This window comes from Osmerus mordax, chromosome 17 (assembly GCF_038355195.1).
Source record: "Osmerus mordax isolate fOsmMor3 chromosome 17, fOsmMor3.pri, whole genome shotgun sequence".
Classification (NCBI taxonomy): domain Eukaryota; kingdom Metazoa; phylum Chordata; class Actinopteri; order Osmeriformes; family Osmeridae; genus Osmerus; species Osmerus mordax.
Genome location: NC_090066.1, coordinates 3,764,248 through 3,778,080, shown reverse-complemented (window position 1 = coordinate 3,778,080; position 13,833 = coordinate 3,764,248). Strand labels below are relative to the sequence as shown.

General features: G+C 45.2%; 1 protein-coding gene across 1 annotated transcript; it reads right to left on the bottom strand.

The window, feature by feature from the left end:
* Nucleotides 1-2,032: 2,032 nt before the first annotated feature.
* Nucleotides 2,033-13,431, bottom strand: etnk1 (ethanolamine kinase 1). Its single transcript, XM_067254221.1, has 8 exons — nt 13,240-13,431; nt 11,164-11,423; nt 10,592-10,732; nt 9,572-9,714; nt 6,350-6,433; nt 6,053-6,213; nt 4,669-4,742; nt 2,033-4,405 (listed from the first exon to the last, which is right to left on the bottom strand). The coding sequence occupies exons 1-8, from the start codon at nt 13,384-13,386 to the stop codon at nt 4,333-4,335; spliced, it is 1,083 nt and encodes a 360-aa protein (XP_067110322.1). The 5' UTR covers nt 13,387-13,431; the 3' UTR covers nt 2,033-4,332.
* Nucleotides 13,432-13,833: the final 402 nt, after the last annotated feature.

Below are 13,833 nucleotides of genomic sequence, written 5' to 3'. Positions count from 1 at the left end.
GACAGAGCTTGGAGGCAAAGCCTGTTTGATCCTGAGGGATCCGAGGATGTAAGGCATTTGAAGCTGACAATCCCTTTGTGCTGATAACACATGTTTTTCACCCTATACTTATGCCTCCCTCCCCGACGCCAGCCTATTGTATTATCCCCAGCAGACGTCAGCTGCCTGAATTGTAATACCAAGACCCTAATCTGAAACAATATCTCTGGCTGCGTGTGTTAGCGAGCAGCTGTCGGTATTGTGTGAACGATGCTAATCTGCCTCAGCATCTTTAGCCCTTCGTTTAGTGCTTTGATCCGCTGTCTGCATTATGGCAGGCGGGGTGGAGCGGATCCTGTGGTGGAATGTTTCCACATGACTGAGAGAGAAAATCTCCCATCATCCTCCTCCTCATCATCATTATCAACAGCCCATCTATTAGCAGATGTTGTTTCTTCTCCATCTCCCTCTCTCTGTCTCACTCCTTTGCTCACACATTCTCTCTCTCTCTCTCTCTCTCTCTCTCTCTCTCTCTCTCTCTCTCTCTCTGTCACCAGAACACACTTTGTCGCTCACACACGCAGACGGACACACAAACGGATGCGCTGTCACAGTCACACGCACTTTCTCTCTCTCTCTGCATACACACGTAGACACACATAAACACACACGTACAAACACTCATTCGTTCTAATGAGCTCTTACAACTGTGAAATGTTCTCAAAGAACACTCCCACACTAGTCCTGTTTGCTCCAAGTCTACGCAAACACACAGTGGGGCCTTATTTGTAACCGACCGTTCTCTGTACAAGAAATCACATAAGCGATCAGGCACAATTATACCTTTGACTGTTTGGAGCGTAACAATAAAAGCCATAATGAGGTTAGGCTAGCTTGAGAGAACTGGAACATGGTAGCAAGCTGTGTACAATGAGCAGAAATATAAATATCAGCCTGTGTTTAAGTAGCCATTAATCAGATATAAATAGAGTGAAGGAGTCTTTTGTGATTAACGAGGTGAGACTTGTGCTAATTACTGTTTCCTCCGCTTGTAATTAGGTTGGCATCTCTAATCAAGATGAAGAAGCATTCTGACCCTCCTTCAGCCCATGCAGGTCTTTCTCCTCTCCTCTAATCTCCTCGTTATCCTGCTTCCCCTCTCTTCCTCTCTTCCTCTCCTTCTCAGTGATTTCACTTCTTCCTCCTGCTCCTCCTCTCCCGCTGCTCGTCTTCTCCTTTCTCTCCCCCCTTCGAACATCGAAACCTTCACACACATTATGTTTATAATGTGTGTTTACTGTACCATGACCTGCAAAACAAGCACTCCAAATGTAATAGGTCTATTAGTGTATGTGTGTGTGTGTGTGTATGTGTGTGGAGGGGTTTGATAGGAGTTTGTGAGTCTGAGGGTAAGCTCCTGGCATCACTCTCTGTAAGTCATTTCACAATGACCTTTGTAAAATGAGCATAAGTGGAAGCATGAATTGCAGATATTGAATTTTGTAATTAATGTGCAAATCTGTGAGAAAGGAGCTAGAGGGAAGGGACTTAATTGAATTACAGACAGCAAAGTGGAGCGGCACTGTTCTGTTGCAATTATTTCACTTAAAAAGAAACTGCTGATGTTAAGAGGACATCCAGGCATGATCACGTTGTCTGAGGTCCAGATAGAAAGCCTTCGTCTGGCACCAGTTGTTTTATTCTTTAAGACTTCACTCACACTACACTGATAGGTGTATAACTGTCATCATTCACTTAACATATATTTTCTGTGTCAGTCTGTGCCTTCTGGGTTTGCAGTTTGTGAAGTCACTGCTCAAAATATTCTACTTAAGGCTCAGTCTCAAGACTCTACCTCCCCCTGCTGGCGAGCTGTGGTAACTCACAGAGGAAGACAATGAAATGCTCTATTATTTCCTATGCAGCTCTTAAGTAATACATACTCTACGACAGGTATTTCTAGTGTTACAGTCTTTTGAATGTGCCTCATTGCGTATACCTGGGATTTGCAGAAAGCTAAAAATGATTGAGGGATGAAAGCAAACAAGCAGGGCAAGGGTATAGACTTTAATCTTTTTTTCAAAGCACTTGTTTACAGTATTTAAATGTTACATTATTTCACAGTTTACCCAGAATTACTTCTTACCCAACAGCAAAATTTAGAAAAAACAGATCTCCCTATATGTACATTCATTCACATTTGACAACGTTCGAGCAAAAGATATTAATTACATTTTTAAATGTACATATACACATATTCTACAGTCGCCAGAGCAGACATCAGCATTATGCGTTTCTTTACAATGTTAAACAAGTGCACAAGAAACATTGTATTATGGGTGTTTTGTTTTTTTACACACTGAAACAGAGGTCTCTCTGACGTTCACATTTAAATGTACTTGAAAACAAAAAAACAAAAAGGAGTGGATGAATCAGGCAGGAGTGAGAGGACAGCTGTGTCATAATCTGTCTGTGGCTTCCGACTGAAACATTATCGTATACCTAGAGTTAAGTCTCTCTGTGCAGGCGTACATTCTGACAGGATGGGACCTTGTAAACACTGAGGAGTTATGAAAACATGGTATGACCACACATGAACATCTCCGTCCTAAGACGACAGGAAGTGAGGGAACGCACACCAAACTGTAGCTTAGACCGAGCACACTGCCCTGCATTCCAGACCAGGACCGTTGGACCTTTTAGCGTTTATCAGAATATGTACAACAGAGACCGACACCGACAGACACGCCGCCGCCCTAATGAAATCACACCAGAATAAAGGCAAGCGAAAAACAAAAGGCCTAAACCCAGGCATGTGGGGAAACACACAGATGCCTGGACTTACGTCGTGTCTGAGTCCCTGTGGACAGACTGACAGACAGGCAGGACAAACAGCGTGGCTGTAGGGCTGGGACAGACTGACAGACAGGCAGGACAGACAGCGTGGCTGTAGGGCTGGGACAGTGAGGGTGTGAACAGTCCAAGTGGAAGGTCTGTTCATACAGGAAGTGATGTCGTGGTACACACCACAGTGTCAGCCCTGGCTGAGGCTGACACACATCACTGTCCAAGACCTTCCAGACGCTTAAATAGGTATAAAAACTAGCCACTTTTAAAAAGTTAATATCATACATTATTTCTTTCTTCCGCGTGTCTAAGTGGAAAAATAATACACGTGCATTATATACAGCAAAAACATTTCAGCACTTTGGTGTTGGTTTGTTAACCAAGTAGATGAACGTTCCTCTGGTAAAGAACGTCTTCAACCAAGCACTGTTGTAAAAACAAACAAATAGAAGGAGACAAGCCTTTGAGTGTACCAGTTAGAGACTTGCTACGATGTCTACAGTCACACTCGTCAGAGAAAATAGTGTTTGTTGGTCCTCTAATTCGACTGATACGATGTCATACGCAGTCCCCGAATGAACCCAATCTTAACCTGGACTGCAAGCCCTCTCGGTGAAGGATAAGAACTTCAGATCTGTGCTTCAGTGACTGGTCTGACTGGGTCTATGTAGCAGTGGAGGGGGAGGCATGACAGTGGCCCCACTGAAGGCTTCACAGCACCCTGAGGTGTGGTGCTGATACTGAGACATTCCACCCAGTGGCTGACCCATATTAGGGAGAAGTGCTGCCTTGGAAGGGACGTAAACCTACATAAACTCCTTGGTGTAACCCATCAGTCAGGAACCTGGAGCATCAAACCTCATATGGAGCCCCAAGCATAGAACCTAGAACATAAAACCAATAGCCTAAAACATAAAAAAAAAAAAAAAAGACCCTTGAACCTAATCGAGCCTCCTTATCTATTACAATTCCAGAACACTAGAGGTTCTCTTTCTCTAAAACATTCCTTTTTGACAAGAGATACTTGATTCGTTACACAGCTGAATTGGTCCATGTTTGTCCTATGGCTATAGGCTGGGAACACAACACTGGGCTAACATTACACTAGACTAACCTTATTATCAATGGTCATGTGCCCTGCCTGCTTGTTTTACACAAACAAGCCATAGTGTTGGCTGCTATCATTGCATACTATATCTGGTCATTCTGTGGCTAGAAAACTACTTAAAAAGGTCTGGATGGATCTGTCCTGGTTAAAAGCTGTATGTTTGGTAGTGTCTGGTCTCTAATTCAGTCTCAGGTGGGTGAACACAGTTAAAGTGTTAATTAGGAAAGGCCTGGGGGCGAGGGTTGGGGTAGGGTCAAGGGGTTTCCTTGCCTGGCCAGGAGTGTAGTCAGGGTCTAGGAGGTGATAGATTGGTCTGCACAGGTTCTCTGGCTCATCTTTCTGGCCCCTAGGGGGAGCTCTACAGTTAACATATGAGGACCGGGCAGGAAGTAGGACTTTTATTCTGGGAATTTTAGAGCAGCCACCTCTGGCTTCATCTTAAAGTACTGGTTGAAGCGAAGGACTGCGTATCTGAAAGAAAGCATTCAACAAAAAGAACAGTGAGTGCTGACCGTGTGGATAAGACATCACTGTGCCATGTCTAGCTGACCAGTGACGTCTGATCACCTTAGCAGTCAAAATAATAATAGGTAATGTGTGTAACAAACAGCTCACACACTGGAGATGAGCTACAAAACTTGCAACATGTAACTTCACATCTAGTCATGGTATTCTTTAAACAATCTGGGAGTGACACTGCAGTTCAGTACAGTTGTATAGCTGTGGCGTCTTACCCCATGAAGTCAAAGTCAATGGTTGAAAACTTGGCCTGAATCAGAGCCCAGAGCCCCCAGAAGAAATGAGATGCCTAGAGACAAAGGAACAGAAGATTGGAGGTGATTAATAAAACCATTACAAAAAGAAAATGGTCTTAGGGCATCACCTTTTTCACACGTGTAAGAAAAAAGAGAGGAAGTGATTGTAATAAGACAAAGGGAAGACCAAGAGGAAGAGTCCTGGTCCAGTGTTGTGCCTCGCATGCTTGCTGTGTGTCCATGAAGGTTGCTAGGCCGCTGTCGGCTGATTCAGACAGGGTTTTACAGGTCACGGTGTCCAGGCTACCGTTTCTGTTCATGCCTCTCTGCCCAGCTCTGTTACACCACACAACAAAAGCACACCCACCTGGAGACCAGCAGCATTGTCCTGCAGGAGTGTAGGGTTACCCTGTGCTCCGGTTACCCAATGACCTGCGCTCTACACACCAAGGTCACCTTGATCTCATCCGAACTGCCAGAGAATGTTGGAGCGTCAACTCAAACGGATGGAATATGCGACCATCAAGACACAGTAAATAAAGATTGCCGGGATGTGAATATATATAATATTGATATTATACTTCACCATTCCTTTGCTTTTAATCATTACTTTGTATCTAATCAACAAGGTTGTCTGCTGAATTACTGCCTACCACATGCTGATCTTGGAGTAGCAATGGAAAAGTGTGAATAAAGCAAGCCTAGCTCTCTCTCCAAACAATATTATACACAAGTAATTAACTTACTGTGTAAATGCACGGCACTTTAATAGTGCTTGTGTATGTTTAGTTGTACAACTAGTTGTTAACTTTTGCTGTACACAGGACCATACAAAGGAGAGGAGCCTTATCTGCACACACAGCAGCACTCTGACTCCAAGTTGACCTTGCTGCTGACCATAAACTGAACTAATGAGCCAAGAGCCATTCAACCAGGCTATGACTCATGCGTTTGGCATCACACGCACGCAGGCTTCCTTGCACAATTAGCTTCCTCCGGTAGTTTGGAAGTATCACGTCTGAAGCACCCACGTTTAATTCTCTGAAGAGTGCAGCACAGGGGTCAAATATCCATGTCTGTAACTTCAAAGCAAGCCTGCTGTTTCTCCCTGTTGCTCCATATGAGAAGCTTAGAAAGGAAGTGGTGCTCTAGCCCTGGTTCCTCCAGCGAAGGGCCTATCTCCTACCCTGCTCTTCCTCTTAGACAGAGTAAACAACACCAGGCATCAATGGAGATTGAGATTAAAGGCTGTCTCAGGTCAACGTACATACACCGTATGCAGAACTGTGTGCAACAGTGGCTGTATTTCACTGCGGATTGAGTGCGTTTTAAGCGTGTGTGTGTGTGTGTGAGCGTGACTCACCAGTGAAAAGCGATTGACCTGTACGTAGAGCACCTCCACCTCTCTGTCCGTCACCTGGCTGCCCTGACCCTTGTGTTCCTTATAGGCCTCCAGGTAGGACCGCAGCCACTCCAGCTGCAGGCTGCGCCCCGGGTAATGACTATAGTCCACCTCGTTCAGACCTGGACACACACACACACGGTATTTGGATATTGATCCACCAACTCTGTCCATTACCAGTGGTTAAAGTGTACCACGGCAGTGGAGTGTGACAGGCATCAGAGCATTCCAACTACTCACGCTCCGTGAAGGACTTACCTGCAAACTCATTGAAGTGGTTCCCAATGTCGTAGGCTTGGTAATTGTACCCTGCGTACTCGTAGTCAATGAACTTTACACTGCCTGGAAAGACAGGAAGGCTTGTTTAGAAGCGGGTGGAGAGCAGGGACATAACAATGCTGTGTTTTAATCCCACTGATTATCCTAGTCTAGTCTATCCAGGTTCTTTTCTAGTTTGACTGACAGCCTTCACAGGACTTTGGGGGTGAAGTGGAGGAAGAGTTTGCATTTTGAGCATGACGAGCTGCAGAAATTTGCGATGAAGGTGATATAGTGTGGACAGAATAAAGAGGTGAATAGTTCCATGCTTTCAAGGACTCTGATGGAGAAAGTTGACAACCCACGTGGTCATAATGGAGTAGTTGTTTTCTTCTGAGAATCAAAAAGGGGGACTTCCAATCTTTAAACCCTCGTCAGTTTCACTTCCACATTCTCCACTTATATAGACAGGGAAAGCCACATCTGTCATGTGTCCAAATATATTAAATCAGTCATGTTCTAACAAAGGGGTTGGGGTCATCAACTTTTTCCACATACTCAAAAGGCATTACAAAGATAGGAGCCAGTTTAAAGGATGTTTCATCAAAGCACCGTGCAGGAGATGATGGAAGAACCAGAGGAGAGAAAGAGAGAGAGAGGAAGACATGACAGTTCAGGGTGAATCTGCTTGTTTAATAGAAGAGTCCGAAAGAGGAGGCAGTCGGGGAGAAGGTCATGCGATGATCATTGACCTGTGAGGTGGACAGATGAAAAAAAGATGAATCATGCAGACGAGGGAGGCGCCAGGGAGAGAAAAGGGGACAGTGCTGCCCTCTAGGGGGGAGAAATGAATACTGCATTAGGCTGCAATCGCCATTGAAGAACAATGACGCATTCTCTGTTAATGTTTGGAGAGATGGAGATATCAAAACACAAAGCCTTGCCTCCCCTCTGTGGATGGTACTGTCAAATCTGTCTAGCTGTATAACACACACCAGTGTTAGAAACCAGTTCTACACTGGCGTTAAAGTCTTGTTAAAGTGCTCTATAGACGCACTCAAATCCAATAAGTCAAAATGATAACCTGTGTTTGTAGCCGACATGTTTTCGGCCTTGTGTGTCACATATATAGTGTGTGTGCGTGTGTGTGCGTGTCTGAGGTTGTCTGACAGAGTGCTGGACTACAGAGAAAGACACGTGAGGTGGTTACCAGACGCGGTGCGGTCCTTGCGGGACACAACAGAACACCTCCAGTCAGTGCCTATAGCCCTGTGCAGCAGACGAAAAGATTGGGGCAAACGCACATCTGTCGCACACACATGCGCGCACACACACATCCACACACACAGTCAGACACACACAGACTCGCACACAAGCTCACATCATGAAGGCTCTGCTGCCAACCCATTTTCCCTCGCAGTGGCCTCATACACACTTCCCCCTTTTTATAACACTCCCCTCCAAAGCCGCATTTTCATTGGTCCACATACGAGCCGATATTATGACGCCTCCCACTTTTATGCAAATGTTAAAAAGAAGTCGTTTCCTGATGCAAAGACAACAGCAGGTTTTGGCTTTAGGGCAAGGGGAATAGTTTGTTATCTCTTCTCTTTCTCACAATTTAAAATATGCTTGTTCAAATAATTGTTTAAGTTCTAAGTAAAATCCATGTAGCCAAGTGCTTCTTAAGTTCCTTCTCTTTCTTCTCTCACACAATGCCTCGCTCTCTTTCTCTGTCACCTGACTTGAATAAAAGCTAAATAGTTCTGAGGGAAGTATGAAATCTTAGCAGTTGATAACTGTCAGTGCAAAATCATCTCCCCTTTCTCAGCAAGTGGCATTTATCGTCTGAACTTGACTATGAGCAAAGTTGAAAGGGAAGTAAGTGGTAAAAAAGTGGTCAGGTTTATGTAGGCCTCAGCAGCAAACTTGGCAGGAGGGGGAGGGTAAACAATGTTACTGTCGGAAGAAGAGGTTATGCTCTTCGCTTTTACAGTGGGGGAGGGGCCTAACTCAATTTCTGAGAACTGGTTTCCCAGATACAAGGAGGAAAAAGGACTAAATCTGTCATTGAACATTTTTTTTTACTTCTAGCTCAAGCTACATTTTTGTTTGGTAAACCAGCTATATACTAACTACAAGACCCTGCCACTGTGTACAGACTGAAGTCAAATGAATACAGAGATGTTTACTGCAGTGTTCGGAATCTATCAGGCAGGTTATTTCGTCATTCTCAAAGAAATTGAAGTTTTACTAGAATCCACAGATCCCTCCTTTGGCTCCCAATGCTGCGCTGTTTCTAGGAATGAGGGCGTAGTCTGGCAGGGTGAAACTCAGTTATCAGGGACAAGTGTGGTACAATGGGGAGAGAGAGACAGGTCCTACATCTATTCTAGGCTGAGATCAAGGGAGCTGCACTGGTCTGAACTGGGTGGGGCTCCTCAAAGCTCTGTGTCTCTCTCTCTCTCTCTCTCTCGCACTCTCTCTCTCTTCTCCGGGACAGGGTTCCCACCCTTGTTGCAGCTGCAGTCACTCCTAGGAGAGAAAAGCTGGAGACAAGGAGCTGTGAGATCGCTCCCCCCCTCCACCCTCCCTCCCCCACACACGTCCCTCCAACCCGCCCTCCCTCCCATACTCTTATCTCCCCCTCCACCCCTTTACCCTCACCCCAGGTGTCCAAACCCTCCACTCTTACGAAGGCCAGTGACCAGTATAGTCGACCTTGACCTATTAAGAGAGTCTTCTTTTCACTCACTGGGGCGTTAGTGCCAAAAAAAGCATTCACAACATAACAAAAGAACAACATTCCCAAAAGCACCACAAAATAAAAACATGATATTAATGAAACTCAACAGGGCTACTGCATGGCAACCCTTCACTGCAGGCTGGAATGACATGGCAGTGGAAGGGGTTGGGTAGGAGATGGGGGGGGGGGGGGGGCTGTATACAACACAGCCGGGTCCATAGCATTAAAATCAGTAGCATAGACTCATAGACTATTAGCCTTGCACAATGAAACGAGCCGCTCAATCTAATTATGTGACTTGGGTGTTATTGATCCTACATGTTGTAGGACTGTGGGAAGGGGAGGGGGGGCAATATAAATGTAGTCCTACCTGTGCGGTGGCCAGCGCAGTAGCGGTACAGTCTAGTACAGTACAGTACAGTGTTTGCTATAGTGGGAGTGTGCGGCAGCTGTGGTGTGTGGGGGGGCAGTCTCACCTCCGTCCTGGTTGAAGATGATGTTCTTACACAGCAGGTCGTTGTGGCAGAGCACCACAGGGGAACCCAGCATGGACAGGCTCTGCTGCAGCTCCACCATCTCCTGCCTCAGACACCTGGAGCTGGGCACCTCCACACTCAGCCTGGGGGGGGGGGAGGGGGGGATTGAGGATTGGAGAAAAGGTGGGAGGTTTGAAAGGTGAAGGTGGTAAACAGACATTGCTAAATTTACATTTACATTTAGTCATTTAGCAGACGGTCTTATCCAGAGCGACTTACAGTAAGTACAGGGACATTCTCCCCGAGGCAAGTAGGGTGAAGTGCCTTGCCCAAGGACACAATGTAATTTGGCACAGCCGGGAAACGAACCAACAACCTTTTGATTAATAGCCCGACTCCCAGTAGAATATTTCACAGCGAGTACAAGAATTTGAAACCGTTACAACTAACCAACAAGAGCAACAAGTCTCTCAATACGAGTCATTGTGATCCTGGAGGAAACTAACATCAGGTCCAGCCAAGCATTCCTAAGTGCTGTTGTACTCCCGGAACAAGTGCGTCTTGAGCCTTTTCTTAGAAAGAGCTGACAACATTACACAACATTCAGCTAAAGGAAGCAGATGACTTAGAACCTCGTTAGAGGTAAGCTCACAATTCTGAACTGAAATTCCAAACTACCATGGAGGCCATTTCGTCAGGTATGGAACATGTCATCACGTGAGCACTTATGTCATTGGTCAGGCATCTGACACGTTATCCAACCTGAGATATCCTACTTGCTAACTCCACATTCAGCATGGCAGTCTTATCAAGAAGAACATGTTCGAGATCAGAAGCTAAAAACAAATGCATGGGACCTACAAGAAATGCTGTCATTACACATCACAGTTCTTCATACTGTGAAGGAATCATCTCAAACTGGTCCCCTGCCTGCCCCGAAGAAACTCAATCCCACTGACACAAAACTAACTTCCCAAACATGGTAACCACATCCCTCACTCCTAGAGAGCAGTGTCTCACCTCAGGTTCATTTCAGGGTCCTGGAAGTACTTGGGCACCAGGGCGAAGTACTTGCCCATCTTCAGCCACAGGTCGGACTGGGGCACCCAGCCATTGTGAGCATGGATGGCGTGGTACTTAGCCAGCTGCCTGGCGATGAGCCTGTAGGGTGGTGATGGTGAAACATGAGAGCCTGGTAGCAACAGTAGGAGGAGTAGCATAGAGTTCTCTCACGTCCAAGCAACAGGGGTGTGGTCAGTTCTTTTTATATTTTGTTGAGAAAGCAAAACTAGGTGTGTTTCTGTCACCGTTAACCTGGATGTCGTAAACAAAAGTTTCCATCTTAATGCCTGGCCACATTTTCCTGTGTCATTGTGTTAGTCACCTGAACATTGGTCTGTTCTTGTTGTGTGTGTGTGTGTGTTTGTCCCCTGAACATTGGTATGTTCTTGTTGTGTGTGGGTGTGTGTGTTAGTCACCTGAACATTGGTATCTTCTTGTTGTGTGTGTGGGTGTGTGTGTGTGTTAGTCATCTGAACATTTGTATGTTCTTGTTCTGTGTGTGTGTGTGTGTGTGTGTGGGTGTTATTCACCTGAACATGGGCATGCTGCGAATGTGTTCTGGCTCTAGTGCAGTGCCTTGGAGAAACTCGTAGCAAAGGCCGTTGTTGAAGGTGCAGTAGAGGTGTGGAGCGCAGCGGTTCTCGTGCAGCACCCGGAAACTCTTCACCTCGTTTTCCCGGTCCACAAACAGCTCTGTCTTGTTACCGTAGATACGAACCAGAACCACGTCCTTCATGATCGCCCCAACGTAACAACCTAGCAGCTTATTGGTTATCCCATCTGTGAAAAACTGGAAGGGGGTTGGAGGTTGAATATGGAGGAGAAGAGAGAGAATGAGAAATAGTGGGCCAAGTTAAGTCGGGCCATTAAAACCATTCTGTGCAGCAGTCTAGATGTCAGTGGCATCTGCTTGACTACACGCTTGGCATGAGTGTTGGCATGATTGCATTTCCTGTCATGTTGGTCCATTTCACTTTCCCAGTTGCATCTTTTTGGTCCATTTGACTAAATGTGTCACACATCATCTTACTTTCTAGACAAATGTTTTGTCAAATCAACAGTCTAGCTTTTTTCAGACTTTAGAGTCTAAAATTCACATACAATACAGTCAGCACCCACATCATTCACCAACCAATCACCAGCCCTGTCATTCACCTCCTTCCTGGAGGGGCTTGTGATGTTTTGACCAGTGGGAACCTGACGTAACATCTGCCTCGTGTTTTGGATGAGGATCGAGGACAAAAGAGATACGCATGGATGTGGCTATACAGATGAGGGATTGTCTGAGAGGGGTTTAGACAGAATTGTTACCCCTAAATGAGAGTGGAAACATTTGAGAGGGGCCGGGCATTCCAACACTAATCGTGTACACTATCAGGGATTGACTAGGGACCAGAAGCACGCAAGGAATTTTATTTTGCTGTAGCAAGCTACGGCAGGCATGTGCTGAGTGCTAATTTTCTTAGAATTGAAGGATAGGCCCACAACCAGAGAGGTGGGAAGGGGGCGTGGTGTGGAAGGGGTATTTTACTGTGTTTACCGAGAGGAACCACACCCCCCGATCTGTGACTGTCAAGGGAACCACTCTTCCCATTCTGTTTTGGTTTTGAGAGGGAGAAGGAATTTCTTACATCATCCTTTGTACCACCCCCTTAGTTAGCTTGACACACTTGTTTATTTACATTCAGTAGTTAAACCTGCAGAGTAGGTTTGTGAGTGCCTCCCAGATGTTCACATGGTTGGTTGGCAGGGTCATAGGACAGAAGCAAATATTGGTATGAGGTGGTCTACTGTACTATTTGTGTTTCTCAGTGTTTCATAGCAGCAGCTTAGACGGAAGCACTTCTCTTGAATCTCAGTGATATTTCCACAGACCACACCAGATCAACTGGGAAACATCTAGAACATTCCACGATCCCTTTACAGAAACTTCGAGAAATGTATACCATTTTAAAAACCACTCCCTGTTCAACGTTTCCTAGTGTCATGCTAGACAACATTACGACTAATTCATAACCGAACCAAAAGCTATATATCCACCCTCATTCCTAGAAGATCTTGCATTGTGGCGATTTCTTTTTGTCTTGGATTTGTGGGCGGGCAGTGAAGCACTGTACTGTCTATTCATTATCAAAATGTCAATCCCCCACCATCACCGGAAGATTCTAGCAAGAAAAATATATATGTCGTGTTTATGATAGGTCTATTTGACACACGTAAAAAGAAAAAGAAAATGTAGGCCTATTTGGAGATATGAAGAATCTAAATAATGATGAATAGGCCTACTAATAACTGTATAAGTACCGTTTGCACCTCCTGATCCTAATATTTGTCATTGTTTGTTTTTGATGGATAAAACCTTGACAGCCAGCCTGCCTCAGTAAACCGGCCTATATATTTTTCGCTTCGTCCATTCATCCTGTTAAAACCACGCAAAGAAGCAGCAAAGCGTTGACGCAGCTCCTATTTAAAAAGGCGCATCACCCGGATTATGTAAATGGAGCTAGGAAACATATACTACACATGACGCCGACAACTGCAATTTACCGTCAAGGTAAAAGAAAGGTTCTACAGTAAACAAACACAATATATTGTGAGGCCAGTACCTTCATCTTGACCTCAGATGGTTTCCAATTCGGTCTCAGTTCTTTGACGAGTCTCAATGCGCCAGATCTGTAATCGTTTTCGTCTAATGTTACATCTATTTTGGGTACGGCGGGAGCCTCGTCGGGTACATGGATGTAGTTGGCCATATTGAAAATTACAGTTGTTCACCAAGGTGGTTACAGTATGGCAGTAAATGCGTATGTATGAAGTCCAGCTTGGGTGCAAGGATAAAAAGTCTAGATATGCGGCAACGCCTCTCACAAAATCCCACCCAGAAAAAGATCAGATTCGCAAAGCATTCTGGTAAATCGTGTGACTCATAAATGCCGCTCGTTTACTACATAGATACGTCCCTGCGGTGCTGGAGCGGCGACCTTTTCACTCAGTCCTTCATGATTTTAGTAAGTCATGGGGAAGGTTACTTCCAGGTTTAAGCCAAACCAAACACCCTTAGACACACTTCCCATCGACGTATTCATGTCGACGTCAGTAATCTTTTTTTATTTAAAGCTGAGATAGACCAACAGTTTTGACTTAGAGCAGCTGTGTCATGTGAATACTAATCGATCAAAGGGAAATCTTCATTTGCCATT